Source organism: Lycium barbarum, chromosome 6 (assembly GCF_019175385.1).
Source record: "Lycium barbarum isolate Lr01 chromosome 6, ASM1917538v2, whole genome shotgun sequence".
Taxonomy (NCBI): domain Eukaryota; kingdom Viridiplantae; phylum Streptophyta; class Magnoliopsida; order Solanales; family Solanaceae; genus Lycium; species Lycium barbarum.
In genome coordinates this window covers 135,341,996-135,362,226 of record NC_083342.1, presented here as the reverse complement: position 1 = coordinate 135,362,226, position 20,231 = coordinate 135,341,996, and the positions used below count along the sequence as shown (strand labels likewise).

General features: G+C 37.1%; 2 protein-coding genes across 2 annotated transcripts; both read right to left on the bottom strand.

The window, feature by feature from the left end:
• Positions 1–15,567: 15,567 nt before the first annotated feature.
• On the bottom strand, positions 15,568–16,356 carry LOC132599290 (peptidyl-prolyl cis-trans isomerase-like). The gene has a single exon (XM_060312595.1). The coding sequence runs from the start codon at positions 16,289–16,291 to the stop codon at positions 15,773–15,775; it is 519 nt and encodes a 172-aa protein (XP_060168578.1). The 5' UTR covers positions 16,292–16,356; the 3' UTR covers positions 15,568–15,772.
• A 1,524-nt stretch (positions 16,357–17,880) lies between these two features.
• On the bottom strand, positions 17,881–20,231 carry LOC132599289 (proline-rich protein 4). The gene is made up of 2 exons (XM_060312594.1): positions 20,019–20,231; positions 17,881–19,544 (listed from the first exon to the last, which is right to left on the bottom strand). The coding sequence occupies exons 1-2, from the start codon at positions 20,188–20,190 to the stop codon at positions 18,265–18,267; spliced, it is 1,452 nt and encodes a 483-aa protein (XP_060168577.1). The 5' UTR covers positions 20,191–20,231; the 3' UTR covers positions 17,881–18,264.

The following is a 20,231-nucleotide window of genomic DNA, read 5'->3' as shown; positions in this document are numbered from 1 at the left end:
AGTTTATACGGGAAGTGGACTAAATCAAGAACTTGGGCTTCAAAGGCCCGGTGACACTCGTTGGGGATCTCACTTTAAAACATTGCGTAATTTTATTGCATTATTCTCATCAATTGTTCATGTGCTTGAAGTAATTGCAAGTGAGGGTACAACTTATCTAGAGAGATCCATGGCAAAAAGTCTAGTGAATGATATAAGATCTTTTGAGTTTGTGCATATGTTGAAAATGATGTTGAAAGTGTTGGCAATTACAAATGATTTGAATATGACTTTGCAAAGAAAAGATCAAGATATTGTGAATGCTATGAAGCTTGTTGGTTTTGCCAAGAGGCAACTGCAATCGATGAGAGAGTCTAAATGGGAATCTTTGATTGAAGATGTCTCTTCATTTTGTGTGAAGCATGATATTCTAATTCCTGAAATGGATAAGAACTATCATATTGGAAAGTCAAAGCGCAAGAGTTCAAGTGTCACATATTCTCATCATTTGCATGTAGAAGTCTTTAATGCTGTTATTGATTTGCAACTTGCGGAGCTTAATAGTCGTTTTGATGCAGTGAATAGTGATTTGCTTTTAGGTATGGCTAGTTTGAGTCCGGATAATTCTTTTGCAAATTATGATAAAGACAAAATTATGAAACTTGGTACACTTTATCGTGATGAGTTTAGTGTTTCCAAGCTTGAAGATCTCAGTTACGAGCTTGACAACTATATTCTCTTTGTGAGAGAAGATAGTGATTTCTCTAATTTGAAAGGAATTCGAGATCTTTCAGAAACATTAGTTGAAACAAATCTGCATAAGACTTGGAGACTTGTTTATTTGCTTGTGAAGTTAAGCTTGATATTGCCTGTGGCTACTGCAACAGTAGAAAGAGCTTTTTCTTCAATGAAATACATCAAAAATGACTTGCGAAGCAGAATTGGTGATCAATTTCTTAATGATTGTTTAGTTTGTTATATAGAAGATGAAGTATTTGAAAGTGTACCAAATGATGTGATCATTGATTGTTTTCAAAACATGACAAGTCGTCGGGGACAATTGTAATGGTGATATTTACTAAATATATGTATCTCTTTTGCATGTTGATAGTGGTCATATGATTTGATTTAACCTGGCTCTTCAACAAATATTTTACTTTTTCGTGCTTTCACTATAACACTTGTACACCTGAAAAGTAAGGAAACAACTGAATAAAACTTAATGAGATTTATGCGTTTTAGAGAATATCTCAAACCACTTTATTTAAACTAAAGTATAGAATTATTTGCTTGTATCCAGTACTTAACTGTTTTAATGTCTACAGTATTGAAATGTAAATTTTTGGGTATAGCGGGGTGAGGGAGTTTGAAAAGTATTTCTATGGTTTTGAGTGTAAGGTGGATTGTTACTTTTAAAATTTTTGAATATCAATGTTCTTTGTTTGGTTAGGTTATTATTGTATGGTACCTTGAGGCCTGTCCTAAAATTTTAAATCTTGAACCCCTAAAGTTAAAATCCTGGATCCGCCTCTGGTAACATGTAATCTTTTTTAAACAAGCATCTTAAAAATTACTCTCTCTCCCAATTTATGTGATATTTTTCATTTTTCAAGAGTCAAGCAAGAAATCTTTGACCGCGATTTATTCGTATGCTCTTTAAATATTTTAAATTGTTAATTATTATGATTTATAGTGCTTTTTATGTAGTTTCTAAATATGAAATTTTAAAAAAAATTGTATATCTAAATTCACGATCAAAAAATAAAAATAAAATTGACTCTCAAAATCTGAACTGTATCACTTAAATTGAACAGAAAAAATAATAACTTATGTGCTAGCTTTTTTTTAGAAGTACCACCATTTTGTATTAGTATTCGAAGGGAGTGCTTTGAAAACAAAGCATAACCGAGAAAATTTCAATAATGTACAAGGTAGCCATATTTTTAAATTACACTTCGCATAGCCACTTTCACAATATACAACATTATACAGCAATATACAACTATATACATCTGCAGTAGACAACGTATCAACCTTGTATAAAAATGTATAATAATGTATAAGAGGTGTTTATATTCAAGAAAATTCAATAGTGTACAACAATATACAACATTTTTTTAAATTATAGTGAGGGTACAGATAGACAACAAGCTTTTGAACTGAGGGTAAAAATTAGGCCAGTTTGGACAATTTTACAAACATAGGTTCGAATAATTATTTTTCCTAAATAGTCATAGAGGGTTATTTTCCCATTAAAATAAGCTCCTCCTGCTATGCTAATTAAGGACTAGATCTAGGGCAATATATATAAAAGTAGGACTTAAGCTCGATGACATGGCGCAACACAAATGCAAGATTGCCATTTATCTTTTTTTCTCATATTTTTAACTTTTCCTTTTATTTTCCTTGCTTTATTCATTTAAAAAAAAAAAAGAAAAAGGAACAGAAAAAACGCGCCCTTTATTGTCCTACATCTGTTCTTCTTGGTTCTCTCAGCCAACATTAACGTTTCACAACCCATATCTATCACTACCGTTTCGCGCCACTTCCTCTTCCATTACAACGCTTACCAGCCAGTCTTCCTCTTCTATCTCTCTGTCACCCAAGGTAAATCTCTCTTTTCCTTTTTCCCTTTACTTTTTGGGGCGTCCAACTACAGAAGCCATTCACCTGGTGAGGAGGTTGGTGGAGCAGTATAGGGACAAGAAGACTGACTTGCACATGGTGTTTGTCGACCTTGAGAAGGCTTACGATAAAGTCCCAAGAGAGGTGCTGTGGAGATGTCTGGAAGCTAGAGGTGTTCCTGTAGCATACATTAGAGCGATTAAGGACATGTATGATGGAGCCAAAACCCGGGTGAGGATGGTTGGAGGTGACTCGGAACACTTTCCAGTCACGATGGGCCTGCACCACGGGTCTGCGCTTAGCCCGTTTCTGTTTGTTGTGGCTATGGACGCTCTGACAAGCCACATTCAAGGAAAGGTATCATGGTTCATGTTGTTTGCAGATGACATTGTGAGTTTTGACGAGTCGCGGAGCGGTGTTAATGCGAGACTGGAGGTTTGGCGACAAACTCTGGAGTCGAAGGGTCTCAAGTTGAGCAGGACTAAGATAGAGTACTTAGAGTGCAAGTTCAGTAATGGGAGTCAAGTAGAGGACGAGGACGTGCAGCTGGACACTCAGGTCATCCTGAAGAAAGAAAGTTTCAAGTACCCGGGGTCGATCATCCAAGGGACTGGCGAGATTAACGACTATGTCACACATCGTATTGGAGCGGGATGGATGAAATGGAAGCTCGCATCGAGGGTGTTGTGTGATAAGAATGTGCCGCCTATTCTAAAGGGAAAGTTCTACAAAGCGGTGGTTAGACCGACTAGGTTGTATAGGACGGAATGCTGGTCAGTTAAGAAAGCGCATGTCCAGAAGATAAAGGTTGCTGAGATGCGGATGCTGAGATGGATGTGCGGGCATACCAGGAGAGATAGGATTCGGAATGAAGTGATTCGGGATAAGGTGGTTGTGGCCCCTTTGATGGATAAGATGCGAGAAAGGAGGTTGAGGTGGTTCGGCCACGTGCAGCAGAGATGCGCCAGTGAGGAGGTGTGAGAGGATGGCTGTGGTGGGCCTGAAGAGAGGGAGGGTAGGCCAAAGAAGGCCTGGGGAGAGGTGATTCGGCAGGACATGGCGTTACTCTAGCTTACCGAGGACATAACCGGTTATAGGAGGAGGTGGAGGTCGAGTTTCAGGGTAGAGGGCTAGTGGGGGGCCGCGAGGTTTCCTTTCTCGTATTAGGAGTATTTTTATCCTGCTTCTATATGTTGGTCTTGTCTATCTTTGTTATTTTATCATGACTTCGGTGCTCTTGCTATTTCTCATTTTCACATGGTTTTGATTTGCTTGTCCGTATCTGACTCTTTTCCCTTGTTTTCCTTGTTTTCTTTTGAGCCGAGGGTATTTCGGAAACAACCTCCCTACCTTCCAAGGTGGGGGTAAGGTCTGCGTACACTTTACCCTCCCCAGACCTCACGTTGTGGGATCCAACTGGGTATGTTGTTGTTGTATTCTCTTTTTGAGATTTTAATGGTTTTAGTTAGACTTGCTTATCAAGTTTATTTCTAGAAAAGTTAGTGATATTTCTTAGAAGTTTTCATAAAAAGTTCTAACTGCTAACTTACATAATTAATTACTTTTGCACGGATTATTTGTTGTGAGCTGTCTATTCTTGTATTTGATGCACGCCGCTTGTGTACATGATGTTTAGATTATGCATTTATTGAACGAGTTTTTAGAGTATTTTTAAACTCGCTTGCTATTAGAAGTCACTTGGGCAATTCATTATGCAAGCTCAAAAAGTTATAATTGCTTAATAACTTTGGAGTTCATTAGGACAGATCACATTAGCCTTTGATCCGAGGGTTTTGCTTTAATAAAATTTTGGTAGTTCTTTTATGAATCTATAGTTACTTTGCTCTTATCTGTCCCAATCTTGACTCAGGAATCCTTCGATATGCATATTGATGTAAACCCCAAATAGTTCATTTGTTGAAAACGTGTACCTACAAGCTCTAATTGAAAGAAAAGGGTAAGATATTTTGAACCCGGAGCCTAAAGGGTATAAAAATACACGGTATAAATCAAAAGGGGATGACCAAAAATTTATATACCAAAACGGGTATAACGTGGACTGATCCACATTATACCCCAATTTTTTTTCATCTGTCAGAGATTGCACCGAAAAATAATAATAAAAAAAATGTATAACGTGGACTGATCCACGTTATACCTTCATTAATTTTTTTCCCGCGTTTTACAAATACTTGGTAAGACATTGCCTCTATTTAAATCATATTCGGCTATGTTTAAAAAAAATTTATTGATTTTTTTAATTTTTAAAGCATATAGTTAATTTCAGTGATTAACTCAAATAAATATTTTAACACATGCAATAATTAAATATGTGTTATATATGCGAACAAAAATAAAAAATAAAATATAAGTTAAATAAACGTCACACATTAACTGAGTAGTAAATGTTAAATTACATACTAACTATTAAACGGCACAAGACATGTTATATATTTTTGGAAGATTACATAAGGAAACAACAATCGTACAACTTAAGAAAAAACATAAAAACCAACAAGCAACAACAACTATTGATTTCTGTCGGGGCAGCGATTCTTGTTATGACCTGTTTGCTTGCACGTACTACACTTTCTAGCCATGCGAGCAGGAGCTATATCCATTTCATTCCTCTTTCTAGTTGTAGTCCGCGCTCCTGAAGTTCGCTCGTATTCAGTGTTTGCAATTAAACTGAGGGAGAAGGTGGCCAATATGCCTCATCACCCAACGGTGAAAAATTTCCACTATACGTTTGCTTGTAAAACCTGCAACTATAGTACTTGCTTACATAGGTCTTTTGTTGAATTCCGCGGATATCACAAAATTTAATTGCATGTGAACATGACATATGGTAGTTTCTCCACTTCCCACATGAACACATTTTCCCTTCGGCAGAGACTTTATGGATATTTCCGCCCTTACCTTCGTGTGCAAATGTTAGAATCTCAAAGACCCCTTCAGTTGCATTGTATTGTTGCATGTCAGTATGCTCTAGGGACCTCTCCCAGTATTCATCAAACTTCTTTTCAACAGCGCGCGACCAAAACTTTTTATCCGCAATCAACAAATCAGCAAGGGTGCTTCTCTCAACAAACCGATCAACAAGATTTTTAAACGTATAACGGACCATGGCAGTAACGGGCAATCCACGAGCTTTCTTCAATAAACCGTTGTAAGACTCGGAGACATTCGTTGTCATAGCCCCCCACCTATGACCGTTGTCCTTATGCAATGTCCATTTTTCCTCCGGAAGAGCTTTTAACCACAAATACGCTGGAGATGACATTGTTTTGATTTGTTCCATCCTCATTTTATACTTCTTCTTCTGGTGCTCTGTAGCCGCCAATCACATTAGCTTCTCAAGGTCACTGTTGAGGAACTTTTTATTGAAGTTGCTTTTCAAATGCTGAACGCAAAACCTATGGTGTGTGGATGGTGGTTGTAACCAATCATGTGTTTGGACACATTGCAAGATGCCTTGATGACGGTCAGAAATAAGTCCAATTCCTTGTCTCTCACGAACAATATGTCTCCACAACAACACAAGGAACCACGTCCAGGACTCAAAGCTCTCACGTGCAACAATAGCATATGCAAGTGGAAAAATGTTATTGTTTGCATCAATTCCAACAGCAATTAGCAGTTTCATCTCATACTTACCGTACAGATGAGTACCGTCTATTGAGATAACAGGCCTTCAACTTTTGAATCCATCGATGCTTGGTTTATAAGCCTAGAACAGAAACTTGAAGATGTGTTCACCTTGCATTGTAGTTGATTGGTGCTCCCACTCAACAAAGGTCCCCAGATTGAAATATTTTAAGGCAGCCATGTATCGGGGCAATGTCTTGAAAGAGGTTTCAAAATCACCGAATACCATTTCAATAGCTTTCTTACGCCCCTTTTGTGCTTTTCTATAACTAGGAGTAAACAAATGCAATCCTTTTATTTTTTCCTGAACTGACTTAATACTGATGTATGGATCGACCATAATATATGGTATCAACATAGTAGCTGTTGACACCCAATTTTGTCCCACCTTTCCTCCAAAATACCTATTTTTTCGCTTCTAATATTTTGGCAACTTTAAAAAATAATTATTTGCATTTTGTTTACTATAATTAGCTTTTATTAATACCGGCATTTCATTATCCTGTCATTATCTTTTACTACCGTCACTACTACCATTATTATTATTATTATTATTATTATTATTATTATTATTATTATTATTATTATTATTATTTTGTTATTATTATTATTATTATTATTACCAGTATTATCATAATTATCATTTCAGCATTTTTACCATCTTACGCACACGCATCGCATTTTTCTTCGCATAATTAGATGACAACATTTACTTACTGTTGAATTTCAAATATTATTGCACTGCTATTATGACGGCATATAATTTATTATCCGAGTATTAATAATTGCACATTTTGTATTAGGTAATTTAAATTGATCTTTTATTTAAATATAGTAGCTCAATCAACTCATACTATTTTCGGACCAATTCACAAAGAACCAGTCCACATTTTAATTTACCTGACCCAAATCAGCCCATACCCGTTTAATTTGTACCCGATCCGGCCCAACTACCCCTTTAACAAAATATGAAACCCTAAGGGTTTCATATTTCTTTTCTCCGCCGCATACCCCCATTCCCGCTCCCTCTCCTCTCCTCTTCCATCGTCAGCTTTCCCATTCCTCTGCCGCCCCACCTCGCCTTGTCCCCCCACGCTTCTGCCACCCACGTTCTCCTGTCCCCCCGCTCCTCTCTCTCTTCCTCAAAACGAAAACCCTATCCCTAAATCCTAGAATCTAGCTATAAATAATCGTTCCTAGAATGAATGAGGGGTTCTTTTTTTTTTTGATTTGGAAAATCCCATAAAAGAAAGAGTTCTTCAGCCGCATGAAAATTTCCTTAAAAATCAGTCCCTTTAGCAGTCATAATCTTATTTAATATTGGGTCAAGTTGTTGTTGCCATTATTCCGAATATCGTTTGCTTATTGTTGTCGTGAATCCGAGCATCGCAAGCTCGGATTTCATAGTATTCGAGTGTGAATCGGAGACCCCGCGCCTCACTTCGCTGCATCCGAAACAGGTGTTTCCCCTTTCCCTTTTATTTCTTTTGCATTTATATGTTTGATTTATAGTAATTGGTTGTTTTGTTGCTCGTTTAGCTCATCATGTCCAGTCTCTGTTGCTTGATTTCTTGTTCGTGCGATATATCATGTCTATGGTGACTGATTTACTTGTTTAATTCAGTTTATGATGCTTAGTCCATAGAAATCAGTTTTTCAATCTTGCTTAGCTTGTCATGTTTATATTCTGGTGATGGGTTTCCTGTTCGTTAAATTTACTAAGCACGATTAGCGGTAATTAGTTCCCCTGTATGTTCAGTTTCTTTCAGTTACCTTCGTCTTGGTTCAGTTCGATACGCTTTAGTTTTGTTTGCAATTTTAGTGTCCAGTAGATCTAAAGTATTCAGTTTGTTTGGCATATTGGTGCGGCCTGATCTAAACACACATTGATTTGCCACTAGTTTGTTTTTAATTGGTCGTTTATACCTGCTTAATTGTTGGTTTAGCTCAAAATTTAGCTTAATTCAGTCATTAACTGGTATAAGCATGATTATTTATCTTAAATAAGTAATATAAATGTCTACTTGAATTATTGTTTCTTCTGTTAGTCAAATATGATGTTAATGTGACAGCATGCGGTTAGAGTAACCAAATCAGTAGTGTATATAAGATGTCCTAAGTATTTTGTTAAATCAGTTAGCCACTGTTATCATGTCTATTATGGTGGATAAATGTCTCCCACTTGAATATGTGCTGTGTTGGCCCTCAGTTTATCGTAGTTTAGCCTAATCCCTGTTATGTATGAGTTTGTCTTTATTCATTGATGCCACTCAAAAAAAAAATCACATGAATCAGTTAAGTGTGCATCTTCTAAAGTTGTCGCCTTCGATACATAATCTGAGATTCATGTGCAGTCTATACATGATCTACTGACGTGTTTGAGCTTATATTTTACGTGTTTGACCTTGTTCATTCTATTATATTCTAATCTTTTCCTTTCGTTTTATGCATGACCACCGCGTGCGAGTCCGAGGGACTCGTTTTCTTCCACATTCGATGTTGGGCCAAAGCCCAACAAAACATTCTTATCAAGTCAGCTCCATCAGCTGTGCAAACGATTCTGGGCCGAGGCCCATAACAGCAGCAACAGTGCACAACAATTGGTCTGAAATGGACCGATTCATTTAATTCCTTTCCTCCTCTATTTTATGCTCCGTTTGTGCATTTTTGCTTTGGCATTGAATGACTAACGCTTTGCCTTGTTCCGTTTTCTTAACATTAGATGAATCCTAGCGGATTAGTGGGGATAATGTTAGTAGTAACGGGTAGTTAAATTTAAAGGAGAAACCAATAGTTCATTTCCTAGGTTTCAGTTCTTATGTTAAAATTATTTAAAGTCTTCTTTTATGCAAATTATTATATTTTCTCTAAATCTTCTTTTAAGCAACATTCTTATATTTTCCTTAAAAACCTTAACAATCTCCCTCAGCCCATTTTTCTTAAAATTCAAGGCATCTTATTTAGCATTAATTAATTAACCTAAGTTTGGCCGGACAACCGTAGTTAACGGATTCTAGAGGATGCCTAACCCCTTCCCTTTAGGATAATATAGAACCCTTATCCAGAATCACATTGGTTAAGCAGATTATTAACGGAGGTTTAGTTTTAACTTTACCTTAGTTAGTAATTAGGTGCCCTAATTCACCTTAAAACCAATTAGGTGGCGACTCCTAAAAATAAAACAAATAGGAATCACCAATATGTTGTACTCCGCTTCAACCCAGTTAAAATGGGGTATAACAGCTTGGCGACTCCGCTGGGGATATTCTTGGTTCTAACCATAACAAACTTAGGTTAATAATTAAATTGTTGGATGTTTGGTTGTTTTCTTTATGCTTGCTTTTATTGTTGCCTTGTTTGTTTCTTTTATGTTCTTTCAAGTATTTGCTTTATTATGAGAAATTTTCTATGTAATAATATGTTACTGCTTTCCTTAAATTGGCATTCCGTTCATATTTCCTCCACTTTTGGAAAACTCACACTATCACACGTACACGCGAGGTGTGTTTTGCGCACCCGCAAAATTTTTTCGTAGAATCCAAATTTTAGGAGAGTTGGCGTATGCGCGGGGTGCCCGAGTAACGGGGACCGCGTAGCCTTCTCACTCGAGTAGTCCGCTCGGGAACCTTGTGTCTAGTAAGCCAAATCTCAGAAAACCTTAAGATAGAGCTTTGCCACCAATTTACTTTAGTCATGCATGCATAAGCCTTAGGTGGGTCGGTCCTTGGTATCGACTCCACGGTTAGGAAACCTACCAAAGTGTTGACGGGTTTCATAACCCAACAACCAAAAGCATATTGTGTGTAACGGGATAATGATAGAAGGATCCAAGCTTAACCACGATATGTAGAGTTTGGGAGTCTTATATCCCCAAGTCCTGAACTTTTCAATTACGTCACTTAAAAAAAAGAAATTAAAAAATCTGGTGAATCGAGTCCTTGAATTATCGGAATGAGTAAGTATTTTTGAGTTCGAGTTAGTTGTCATCGTTGGTGAAAAATGATCTACTCGACTCTCGTCGCCCCATTCGTTGCTCATCAAAAGTCTGGTTCTTTTTTTAGTGAAAATTAGGGATTAGAGAATGCCTTCCAGTTAAGTTCCCTCGCATGATGAAGCATCAAAAATATGATTTTGCCTTAAGCCCCCTCTCGATTTGCTTTAACATGATCGATATAATAATCGTGGAGTTAAACTTGAATCTACTGCCTATTGAACTGCTGAAAACCTTTCCTTTCAAGTCAAAACAGTTTAGATAACCCACTACCCAGCACTTTATTCTTTAATTTAAACATAAGCAGTAGGCCTAACTCAAAAGCTGATTTGTCCTTCTGTTTGGCTTTTAACTTTTATGTCCCTGAAGGAGAGAATATTGTTTCAACTTAGAGATTGATAGGTCCTTTAACTTAATCCGATTATGTTTGGTGTAGTTTGATGGCCATCCCTCTTCTTTCTGATCAGTTCTAGATTAGCTTGATGTAGATTTAAGTTGCTATGTTCACAATTCTCTGGGAGTAGTTTGATTTAAGCCAATATCCTGATGAAAATGATGTGGTTCATATCTCCATCTTGAAACTGTTCTCAGAATTAGTTTCTTTTCTCTTTGAAAGTAACCATTGCTTTAAATATCAACATTGTTAATCTGGTTGTATACTTGAGTTTTCGATAGCTCTGTTTTATGTGTGTTGGATTCAAATGTTGGTATAGATTTAGGCATACTGCCTTTTGTTGTTTCTTCTGGGCTGTTAGATTGAGTGTTGAGTATGTGAGTCCCTTTAGATTCTCTTACTTTAGCTCTGAAAGCTTAGATGATTAAATCCTTTACTTCGTGAGTATGAGACTCAATTCAATATGCTATCCTGAGTCTTTGTGGTGCTGTAGGTAGCCGTGTCATTTTACAAGTTGATTCTTTATGAGAAGGTGTTGGTAGATGTGTTTGTAATCCTCTGCCTAGGTTCCTTCAATTAGGTTTAGCTTAGGTAAAAATGGAGTAGAATTCTATTGATGATGTGTTTGCGTTAGAAGTACAATATGTGCGTCGTTAGAATCATTTTGTTAGTTTAAGATGCACAGATTGTATCTGTATATCCTGCAGTCCTAATATGGGTGTGTGTGATTTGAACTTGGGAAATACAACTGTGTTCAATTCTGTTTCATGACTTGAGAAGGTTGTTGTTGCTGTGCATTTTATAAATAAGCTCTATGTTTATGTGTGAATGGATCATAGGTATTAAGCTCAACTGTTTGTTCAGTTTCATGGAGAAGATAAAAGGAATAAGTTGGAGTCCAGCACTATAAAAAGAGAATGAAGAAAAGGATTTTAACTTGAACTCTGCATGATCATCTCTTTCAACTCTTTAAATATGTATAAGTTGTCTTTGCCGATCCCTTACTGTTGGTTTGAATAGAAGAAGGAATGGTAAAAGGAAGTTTGACTGTGAATGCCAAGTTTGAGCAGCTCCATATCCTCCCAGGTAATTAGTATAAATTTCTGCAATAAATTATGTATTCTGAGATGTTTGGTTTAACCTCAGGATAATCCTAACTCATGTAATGGTTTTGCCTTTTAAAGATTTAATGTTCTCTTTTGTGCTGGTTCTTGGACAATGTTTGTAACTTTAAGTGTTTGTTTGTGAGCTGATTGGTCAATTTAAGAGTAGGACCCAACTTTGAGTGATAAGAAATTTTCAATAACTAAACCTGTTGTTTAAGATTCTGTTATCTGAATAAGTATGTGTATGTGCTCGGCCACGCTTAAAATCTAAACTTTAGTATTTATTTGATGACTAAGTTTTGGTAATGCTTCAACACTTGAAACACTTCTGTTTTTCTTTCTTCTCTTGTTAGTATTTTACCAATGTCTTTATTCTCGGGATACTCCTCCTTCACCCATCTTTCTCTTTGCATGACTTGGGGAGTTTTAACTCCTAATCGTTCTTGAGCTGCGTGGGCTGCTGGTATACTTGGCCACACCTTGAGAAGTTGTTATGTTTACTCAGTTGTGCTACGGACGCCTTGATAAAACTGCTGCTTCTTTTCTATAACTTGAGAAGATCTCCGCTGCAGCTTTTAGCTGAGTTTTGCTGCAATTTTAGCCACTGAACTGATTCTAAGATTCCAATGAGGCCTGAAGGGCGAAGATTGTTGGAAGTACATTGTGCTCGACATTTTTCAATCCTGATTATCAGACTTAATATTCACTTTTATATTGTTTATTAACGGCTCCAGTTATTTAAAGTAACGGAAAAGATCCAAAAATACCCCTAACGTATGGGAAATTGCTCACAAATACCCTCCATCCACCTATTGGTCCAAAAATACCCATCCATCCACCTATTTGGTCCAAAAATACCCTAATTTAGTTTTTTTTTGCTTAAGAATACCCCTGAAACTAACACCTTAATTTTGATGGAATTTTTTCAATTTTAAAATGCCACATGGCTTGTTTTGATTGGCCACATATATTATTTAATTTAAAAATTAAACCCCACCCACATTGAAACCCAAACCCGCTGACCCATTTTTTTAAACCCACATTTTATTCGAAGAACATAAATGAGACAATTCTTGGGTGAAACTTCTTGTTTTCATTGGATAAGCAGAGATGGTACTATTACCTTCCTTTCATTTTCTTATTATATGACACAATTGCCTCACAGTTTGTAGACCTACAAGACAAACTTGAGATAGATTTCTATTTGAAAAGTTAACCTTCATCTCTTCTATTCTTGGTCAATAAACAACTCATAGAATTACATATATTTCAGATGCCATTTTCCAGAATATGGATGTCATTTTTCTATTTTTGTGTGTTCAATCAAAGTATTTAAAGAAGATCGGATGATATTTTTAGAACTAGGAATATCATATGCAAGAGATTTCTGTCCAAAATAGTCAAATAACATGCAGAAAAATATAAGAAAAAAGTCATCCCATGCTAAAGAAAGAGTTACAAGACCCAATTTCCAACTGTAGAAACCAGTTTTGAACAAGTATTCAAGATTCAAACTTGAAAACAAAAATAAAGATTACACAAATTACAGGACAACTAAAAACACATAGCTAATTCGATACTGATGATTAACGGATATGAAAAGACGACGTGGGAAAGACAGATTGGGGGTTAGGGTGCAAAGACTGCTTCCTCGGATATACGCTGCAAGAGTTCAGGAAATTGCATAGCGACATGTTACTTTCACATTAATTACAAAGATGTATGAAAAGAGACTTAGGCCTTATTTGTTTTTTTTAAGATTAAGACGTCTGAATCTGAATGCACATCTGAATAATTAAGATGTTGTCCCTAGATCTGAATACTGAATGATTAAGACCGTTTCTTTTTCAACATCTGAATGTGCATAATGTATTTATTTAAATATAATAAATATACAATTCAAATAAGAAAGTATCTAACTATTAGAAAATAAATACATATTTAATAAAATAAAAATATTATTTGATAAAAAATAAAGCATTTTTGTTTACTACTAATGATGGAGATGTCTGTAGTGGTGGTGCAGTGGGTGGTGGTGATGGGTGGTTGGGGGTAAGGTAGGTGGGTCATGGGGGTAGGTGTGGGTGGGTTTATGGGTCGGGGTGGTGGGTAGGTAGGACGGTGGTGAGTGGAGGGGTAGGGTTCGGGATGGGCGACTCGGTTGGGTAGTGGAGGGGTGGGTAGTGGTGCGGGTGGGAGTGAGGGGGTTGGGGAGGAGGTGGTGGTGGTAGGTTGGGGAGGAGGTGGTGGTGGTAGGTTGGGGGATGGGGTGGGTTGTGGAGGGTTGGGGTGGTTCGTAGGAGTTGTTGGGTGGAATCGGTGGTAAAAATTATCCGTACAAAATACCTTTTAATGATATTAAGACTTTGTTCAAGATCTTAATAATTAAGACCTATTAAGATCAAATAAGTGCTTAGATCTTTAATGTAAACAAAGACACTTAATGGTCTAAGGTCTGAACCATTCAGATTCAGACCTCCATTAAGTGCAAACAAATGATGCCTTAGACCATTCTTCATGTAGGGAAAAATGCAGCACATAACAATCCAATCCACAAAAAGGCATTGAAATCAATTAAAAGATTCAAGTTCTCATAAGAAATTCTAGGGGAAAAAAAATAGTGATTGAAAGATGGAGGAACATAGAAGAAAAAAGGATGTTAGAGAAAGAAGAACTCAATATTGAATTTCGCTATGAGTAATAAATCGCAAAAGAACTTGACAGGAAGAGATACAACATTCTTTTTTGAAGAAGGAAGGAGCTCGCATGAGAAGTCCTGGAACTGAATACTCCTAGAATAAAAAAGTAATGAGTGGAGTTTAATTTTTAAATTAAATAATATATGTAACCAATCAAAACAAGTCACGTGACATTCTAAAATTGGAAAAATACCATTAAAATTAAGGTGTTAGTTTGAGGGGTATTCTTGAGCCAAAAAAATAAGTTGAGGGTATTTTTGGACCAAATAGGTGAATGAAGGGATTTTTTTTTGGACCAATAGATGAATGGAGGGTATTTATGAGTCATTTTCCATACTATTTTTGGACCTTTTCCGTTAAAGTAATAGCCGTTGATCTTAATACTGATGATTAAATGGATATAATTTACTTTTAGTTAGAGAAATGAATGGTTGACTATTTCATGAAAGATCATTCAATATTGAGAAGGAAAAAATGTTACAACTGAAAATATGTTAGATAAAATTGAACAAAGAGGAAGACGTTTACGTGATTATAATTCTTGAGATATTATGATAATGTCAAATCTTCTATTTCACGTTGGAATATTAACTTTTAATAAGGATCTATATTTTCTTTTATCTTTCATATTCAGATATTAGAAAGAATCATTCGAAAGTTTAATGACGCCATTCATTATTTTTTATCAAATAAACTTGAAAGCGTAAGAATTGAGGCAAATTACGTAGTTTATTTAGTACTAGTACACGCTGGTGGTGCGCCTCATCCTGCAATTGTGGACCCTCACAATACTCACCACTCATTTTGATCCATAAATATCGCTCCAAAAAGTGGGACCCACAACTCATAAAGCTTATGCAAAAGACTGACAAAATCAATTCACACGAACCATCTCGGTCAAAAGTCGGTCGGTCGCATCTTTATCGGCCAAAAGAAAACAACAAAATAATGACGTTTGGATAAATTTTTTTTAATCGTGTTTGGATAAAAATAAAAAAACTTAAAACACTTATTTTTCAGCAAAATAACAAAAATAAATCTGGTTAAAATTCTTATGCCTAAAAAGTCAATCAATAGTTTTAGATCAAAAACAAAAAGAAGAACATTCAACCGAAATATGAGAGATTAGCAGGAAATCTATTATAATCTTATTTAATTGTAGTCATAAGATTAAACATCAACTGGTAGAAGCAAAACCACAACCAATTACATCACAACCCTAGACCTCGACCCGACCCGACCCGACCCAAACAAAGCAGTAACGATAGATTAAAATTAAAAACGACAAAGACTGATAATAATAAAACTAGATCATCATCAACGTTCAGATCTAGGAAAGTTGACCACAGTCAGCAACAACAACAGGCTTGGAGCACCTTCCAGAGCTAGATCCAACACCTTCAGCCTTCTTAATCACATCAAATCCTTCAACAACTTGACCAAACACAACATGTTTCCCATCAAGCCATTCAGTCTTAGCAGTACAGATAAAAAACTGACTACCATTAGTCCCAGGTCCAGCATTAGCCATAGAAAGCACACCAGGTCCAGTATGCTTTCTTACAAAGTTCTCATCAGCAAATTTAGCACCATAGATTGACTCACCACCTGTACCGTTTCCAGCAGTAAAGTCGCCACCCTGACACATGAAACCTGGAATCACACGATGGAAAGTTGACCCCTTGTAGTGCAAAGGTTTCCCCATCTTTCCAACACCTTTCTCACCGGTGCAAAGTGCACGGAAATTCTCAGCTGTCTTGGGAACTGTGTCGGCGTAGAGTTCCATCACAACACGACCAGCAGGGGCCCCACCGATGGTTAGGTCAAAGAAAACCTTTGGATTTGCCATACTAGATATTTTTTTCAACTCAAGATTTACAGTAAGGTTTTTTTTTTTGTGCTTAGGGTTAAGCGAGAGGGATGGTTATATAGGAAGATGTGAAAGGGGATTATTTATGGAAGAATATTTGTGGCCGTTGGATGGGACAGGAGTCAGGATCTTGGAGAGTTTGATTAAGAAAGGGCTTGGGTTAAAAGTGACTGTGGTTGGTGAAAAGTTTACCATGGTTAGTTAGGGATATGGCTAATCACGTGATATACTCTTCAGTCGGTCAGTGGTGCAAAGGGTCACATAAAGAAGGAAAAATATACAGGCCCAAGCCCAAATCCTTTTTGCATGATGAATCCAAACGGGATCATTTGCACTTTTATCCTTATTTTGTGCTTGTCTTTATTTTTTGGTCCCTCAAGCTGAATAACTTTTTTCGCGGACTATAAATTTTATAATTTTTCACATATAATGTTTCCCAAGTTATGTACCGCGCTTTTAAAGAACTTATGGTAGGCATAACATAAGTTCGATGGAACAGGTGTCAGGATCTTGGAGAGTCTGATAGAGAAAGGACTTGGGTTAAAGGTTACCGTGGTTGGTGAAAAGTTTACCGTAGTTAGTTAGTGATATGACTAATCACGTGATATATGCGTCAGGGATGCTAATGGGCCCATTTTAAAGGGGGTCAATATCTATAAGGCCCATTTACAAAGCCCAAGGACTTTTTGCATGATGGACCCAAACGTTTTATTGGGTTTTAAGTGTGTGCAGGGAATCCAAATGTTGCATTGTTGATCACTTCGATTCTGGTAAAGTTTTTTACTTTTTCTGTTTTATTAATTTGTGCTAGAAGAGTATTCACATAATTATAAACTGTTTGCGATCTTTTTGCTCTTCTAATTCATGTGCGCAATTTCTCAAACGAAAGCAACAAAAAAAATTTAATAATAGTAATAAGTTAGAAGTCCCATGGAGAACTTAAGATCAAGTGTTACGAAAAATTAGAACTTAAATACTTATAGTTAAGACTGACACTGGTATAAAAGGTACTCCTAGGAAGTTTGATATTATGGCTCGACAAATTGAATGATATTGATTAGGAGTAGTACCCAAAGCTAATGAATTATTCTATGTTAATTGCTTAATCATCGATTGCTAATGATAGGAAGTTTGATATTTTAGCTAACAAGTAGGTACGCACGCATTTAATGGAAAATGTCGGTCGCCGTGGAAGTTGCTATATTAGTAGTAATTAATTTGACTCTTTATAGCAACGGAAAATGAGCATTTAAGCGAGCAATGATTATGATAAAGATTGATAGAAACAGCAGAGGTGTCATCTCTATCGCCAATGATCACTGGATATTACTGGTACTATGGATTATTATGCTCTACAAAGTATTCTTATAATATTGACACTATTAACTTTGTAGCATTAGAGTGGGATAGGATTATTATAGTTTTCAGATTAAAAAAGAGATTTTCTTAAAGGAGAAGTCTTTGTAGTTCACCCATTGCTTGTCCAGAAGAAGAAGAGGACTAGTACAAGTTTCCATGAATAACAAAGACCAATAATATATAAAGAAAGGACCAGTTACAAGTTTACGTGAATAACAAAAGCCAACAGTATATTAAAAAAGAGATCACTAGTACAGATTTCCATGAATGAGTAAAAACCAATAACATAACAAGAAAGTAAAAAGATCCGTTCTTGAACGTATACACTACTAGCATACCACGATTATTCACCGGACCATGATTCACTTGAAGATATACAAACATTAATTTGCATGAAAACTCAACTAAACAAACCACCCCATGAACTTCCCTATTTCTCTGATGCTTTCCTTTCACATTCTCAAGCATTATATCTCTTGAATGTTTCTTCTTTTAATCTTATTTCATAAATTGCAAATAATTTTCAAAGGCTGCACGAAAAAAGATACAGCCCTACATGCACCCAAAGGAACTCTTCAATTTAATGTTTTGGTCTATGGGTGAGGAACTTTAGGAGGAAGTGGTGGGAAGAATGGATGGTGGAATGGAGGAGCTTTAGGGAAAGGTGGAAGTGGTGGGCATGGCTTTTTGTAGAATGGTGGCTTGTAAATTGGAACAGGTGGTGGTAGAGGTTTTACTACTGGTGGCTCGTAAACTGGAACTGGTGGTGGAAGTGGCTTCACTACTGGTGGCTTGTAAACTGGAACTGGTGGAGGAAGTGGCTTCACTACTGGTGGCTTGTAAACTGGAACTGGAGGAGGAAGTGGTTTTACTACTGGTGGCTCTGGTTTGGGCTTGGGTTTGTAAGTGGGCGCTTTAGGGGGGCATGGCTTTTTAACTGGAGGAGGCTTTGGTTTTGGCATTTTAGGGGGGCATGGCTTCTTAACTGGAGGCTCTGGTTTGGGCTTGTAGACGGGAACTGGAGGAGGCTTTGGTTTTGGTTTGTAGTTAGGAACTGGTGGAGGCTTAGGCTTCTCTACTGGTGGCTCCGGTTTGGGGTTGTAAACGGGAACCGGAGGTGGCATTGGTTTTGGTTTGTAAACGGGAACAGGAGGAGGCATTGGTTTTGGTGTGTAAACGGGAACCGGAGGTGGCATTGGTTTTGGTTTGTAAACAGGAACAGGAGGAGGCATTGGTTTTGGTGTGTAAACGGGAACTGGAGGGGGAAGTGGCTTTACTACTGGTGGTTCTGGTGTGGGCTTTGGTGTAGGGTTGTAAGTAGGAACTGGAGGAGGAAGTGGCGTTACTACTGGTGGCTCTGGTGTGGGCTTTGGTGTTGGGTTGTAAACTGGAACGGCTGGAGGGGGACATGGCTTTTTAAAAATGGGAGGAAGAGGGGGAAGAGGAAAAGGGTGGCCCCAGTGTTTCAATGGTGGCAATGGGGGCAATGGTGGCAAATTAGGGAATTTCTTCTTCCAAGGATGATCTTTTGGGAAAGGTGGCAACGTTGGCAATGGTGGGTACTTGAAGTAAGGCCACAAGAAAGCTGAAGTGCACAAGGGTGTTGAGAACTTAAGATTTCCAGCTGGTTTCAATGTGTGTTCTCCATCTGTTTTGATGGTTACGATCTTGGAGGATTCAATGCCATTGTGCGCTGGACACGGTGCAGCTGATGCACTGTGTAATTGGGCATAGCATTCTTCTTTTAGCTTGCCATCTTTCATCATCTCCTTAGGAAGTGATACTTCAAACTTGCCATCTCTGTCAAGCTGTCCTTCACCCCTTGTTTTGATCTCTCCATTTTCAAGCTTGCAGTCAATGCTTACATGAAGCCCTGAAACCAATAATATAACGTTGTTATGGAAATCTACTAAGAAATTTTTAGACACATTAAGAAAATGAACTTTGAACATAACTTAGTCAAAAAACTAGCTCAATAAGTGAGGATCTTTAAAAATCATATAAAAAGACAATAGCCATTTGTCAACCAATGAGTGACACGTTATACTCTTGCATGCTCGAGACCAGAACTCTGGAGCATGGACAAGAAAATGTGTGACCCAACATTGGAGAATACAATAACTGGGATGAGCCTTACTCTGATATCATGTCTGGAAAATGAACATTGGGCTTAACTCAACTCTACCATATCAAGAGACAATAGTTCATTCCGTCACCCGTTCATTGTGAGACAGTTTTTTTTTAATTTTTTGATTAAGTAACAAATTTAATTAAAGAAAGGGCAAAAATTTGCCCGTATACATAGTAAAACAGTTGACATGCACTCATATTAAATTATAGAAAGTACCTGAGAGTGCATGAATGGTGTTTATGTTACTCTCTTTGCAATCAGCGCATTCTCCAAAACCAACCACCTTTATTGTCTTGTCATCAGCAATGCAGAAACTACAGAGTAGTAAAGACAGGAATAGTCCTAGAAAGACTCTGCCACAAAGGGACTGAAGCCCCATCTTGTACATAACAAAAAAAAGTAAGTTATGAATTCTTGAGTGTGTTTGTC

What these genes read in the sequence shown, in the direction of transcription:
- LOC132599290 (XM_060312595.1), bottom strand. Translation starts at nt 16,291, where the DNA reads ATGGCAAATCCAAAGGTTTTCTTTGACCTAACCATCGGTGGGGCCCCT.
- LOC132599289 (XM_060312594.1), bottom strand. Translation starts at nt 20,190, where the DNA reads ATGTACAAGATGGGGCTTCAGTCCCTTTGTGGCAGAGTCTTTCTAGGA. An exon ending in CACCATTCATGCACTCTCAG is followed by an intron (nt 19,545 to 20,018) that starts GTACTTTCTATA and finishes TATTGGTTTCAG; the next exon opens with GGCTTCATGTAAGCATTGAC.